Below are 2,500 nucleotides of genomic sequence, written 5' to 3'. Positions count from 1 at the left end.
AGATGTATATCTCTGAATGCAGTCAATATACAGCGCTCTTTTTGGTGATTCGGTGCCAGATTGATGATGTCATTGTTTTTAGGGGATGATAGGTCTGAAAATCTAAGTACAGCTGAGTCTGCGCCTTTACGTTTAGTCTTCACATCAGTGATGCAGATTAAAAAGTTGAAACGGCAAACTAGTACAAACCCCCGGTGGCTTAGCAAAGGAACTGTTCATATTTGAGCACAATCAGTTCCTTACATAGTCCTACTAAGCAGGCAGGATTATATTTCGGTCCTAGAAATTAACTTGCACTGTAAGCCCAACCATGAATTTTTCATCGTTTCAATTTCTGGCATCATTGTCTGACTGCATTCATAGTTCAAATAAACCCCTCTAGTTCATGAACTGTAGTTCAGATGTGAAAGGTCTCGAATAAATAATAAGCTAACATCCAGAACCCATTACGCTTTCTTCGATCATAGTTCAGCAAAACTATAAGGTCTGCGGAGGCACTGATCCTTTTACCTGGAAAATGCAGTTACAAATACAAAGCTACAAATGTCGTACTTATCACTCACTTTCAGCGGATGTGTTAACCATTCGGCTGTTAAGGGACAGAGACTTCGCTGTCAAGAGACAACCGAGGTGGTTAGTACCTCGACTGTAAGTCGTTGATACGTACTGTCGGGCGTTCGAATGTCCTAGGTACTGAATCATTTGAGTATTAAACGACATTTGTAGCTTAATATTTGCACATATATATATGTACATATATATATAATATATATATATATATATATATATATATATATATATATATATATATATATATAATATATATACACATATATATATATATATATATATATATATATATAATATATATATATATATATATATGCGTGTGTATGTATTTATGTAGTTAGGTATATATTTATTGTATATATACTATATATATATTATATTATATATATATATATATATATAGATCTTGTTTCGAACCGTAAGGTTTAACTCCGTTCGGAGCCACACTGTCTGAGAAGAAAAAGACGTTTAATGACTAAATCTACAAAAGTTCTCATGACCGTTCTATGCCAGTGCTCTGATCCGGAAATCAAATTTTCTAGGTAACTGAAAATCTTATTAGGAAGTCATTTCAGGATCAAGGGAAGTTCTGGCACCGAAAACTATTAATATATGCAGTTTAAATACTGTGGGTTTTTTTTTATTCTAGTGTGACTTATGTTGCAGGGCTCAGCACATGAGGGACTACCCGGATTACAAATACCGACCACGCAGGAAGCCCAAGACGCTGAAGAAGGATGGATACCCCTACAGCTTTCCTTATCTTCCGACAGCACTAGACCCTCTAAGGTAAGACCAGATTCAAATACCCATATACTCAAGAATTGTGAATTGTAGTCAAAGGTAATGAGAAGCTTTAATTAAGTCAGAAGAAAGCTCCTATTTCAGAGCTTTAGTGTTTATTGAACGTGAAGTGTCCATGATCAAATTCACATGATGTTGTCCGAGTGAGACATTTTCCTCCTCGATTTTCTTTACATAATTATTTTGCCAAATGTCATTTGCTTCTTCCTCGCCACCCTCTTCATTGTGCCTTCAGTATTTAGGGAAATGAGGTTAGACCGCAATGTACGAAATTAGCGAATAATAAAATGCTATCACTCCGATATTTCAAAATTCATTAGTGCCCACTCTAGCAACATGTACGTGTATGACAGAATTGTCTTCAAGCAATATTGCATTCTCAAGCCAATGTACTTTGCTTTAATGACTTGTAATCATGGCGAAGTGGAATTGACGTGTTTTCGTTAATGAAACAGTAATTTCAGTGCATTTTTTGTCTTCGTTCCCCCTCGATTGCCATTGAACCCATAATTCCTCTATTTGGCTCTCTTGTTAGGATGATAATCAGCTTCCAGTAAGCCCCTTCCTCTTATGTAAAGTGCCCTTTCCGGTGAGTTCCCCTTTTCATCCTATATTTAATATAAATCTCTCTCTCTCTCTCTCTCTCTCTCTCTCTCTCTCCTACACACAGACACACAGACACACACACACGCACACACACCTCAGAAAACGTATTTGACTCATTTACTCATTTCATGTATTTCCGTCTTGTCATTAACCATCCACGCTACGCAGCCTTCGCCAAGTAGGCCTAATTGAGTCCACGGTCGCTCCCTCGCACAGCCCCACAATTTCGTCGTAATAGTAAACGTCGTGGTGTTGATTTTCGTAGTAAATCTTCCTCCTCAGTGCGCCCTTCAACCCTTCACCCCGTCTCCTTGAGTTCCCCTCTCCTTCATAAGTTTCCTTGACTTAACCAACAAGACCCACTTGGCCGGGGTCCTGCATGTCCGGAGCCTTTCTAGCCTCAGCATCCGCTCTTCATCTTGATTGATCTGAGGATTGATGGTCGGATGGGAAGATAACGGGCCGTTCAGTCCACTGACTGACTGACTAATTAAAATGAGGAGAGGCGATAGCCCGTTTG

General features: G+C 38.6%; 1 protein-coding gene across 2 annotated transcripts in view; it reads left to right on the top strand.

The window, feature by feature from the left end:
• Positions 1-2,500, top strand: part of LOC135223634 (transcription factor Sox-14-like) — a 126,468-nt gene that overhangs the window by 82,653 nt on the left and 41,315 nt on the right. For both annotated transcript variants that reach the window (XM_064262263.1, XM_064262262.1), the window contains exon 2: positions 1,237-1,359. In XM_064262263.1, the coding sequence (XP_064118333.1) occupies positions 1,237-1,359 (123 nt within the window). The remainder of the gene's footprint in view (positions 1-1,236; positions 1,360-2,500) is intronic.

Source organism: Macrobrachium nipponense, chromosome 10 (genome assembly GCF_015104395.2).
Source record: "Macrobrachium nipponense isolate FS-2020 chromosome 10, ASM1510439v2, whole genome shotgun sequence".
Lineage (NCBI taxonomy): Eukaryota > Metazoa > Arthropoda > Malacostraca > Decapoda > Palaemonidae > Macrobrachium > Macrobrachium nipponense.
Note: the sequence above shows the minus strand (reverse complement) of the source record. Positions and strands in the feature narration are given on the sequence as shown.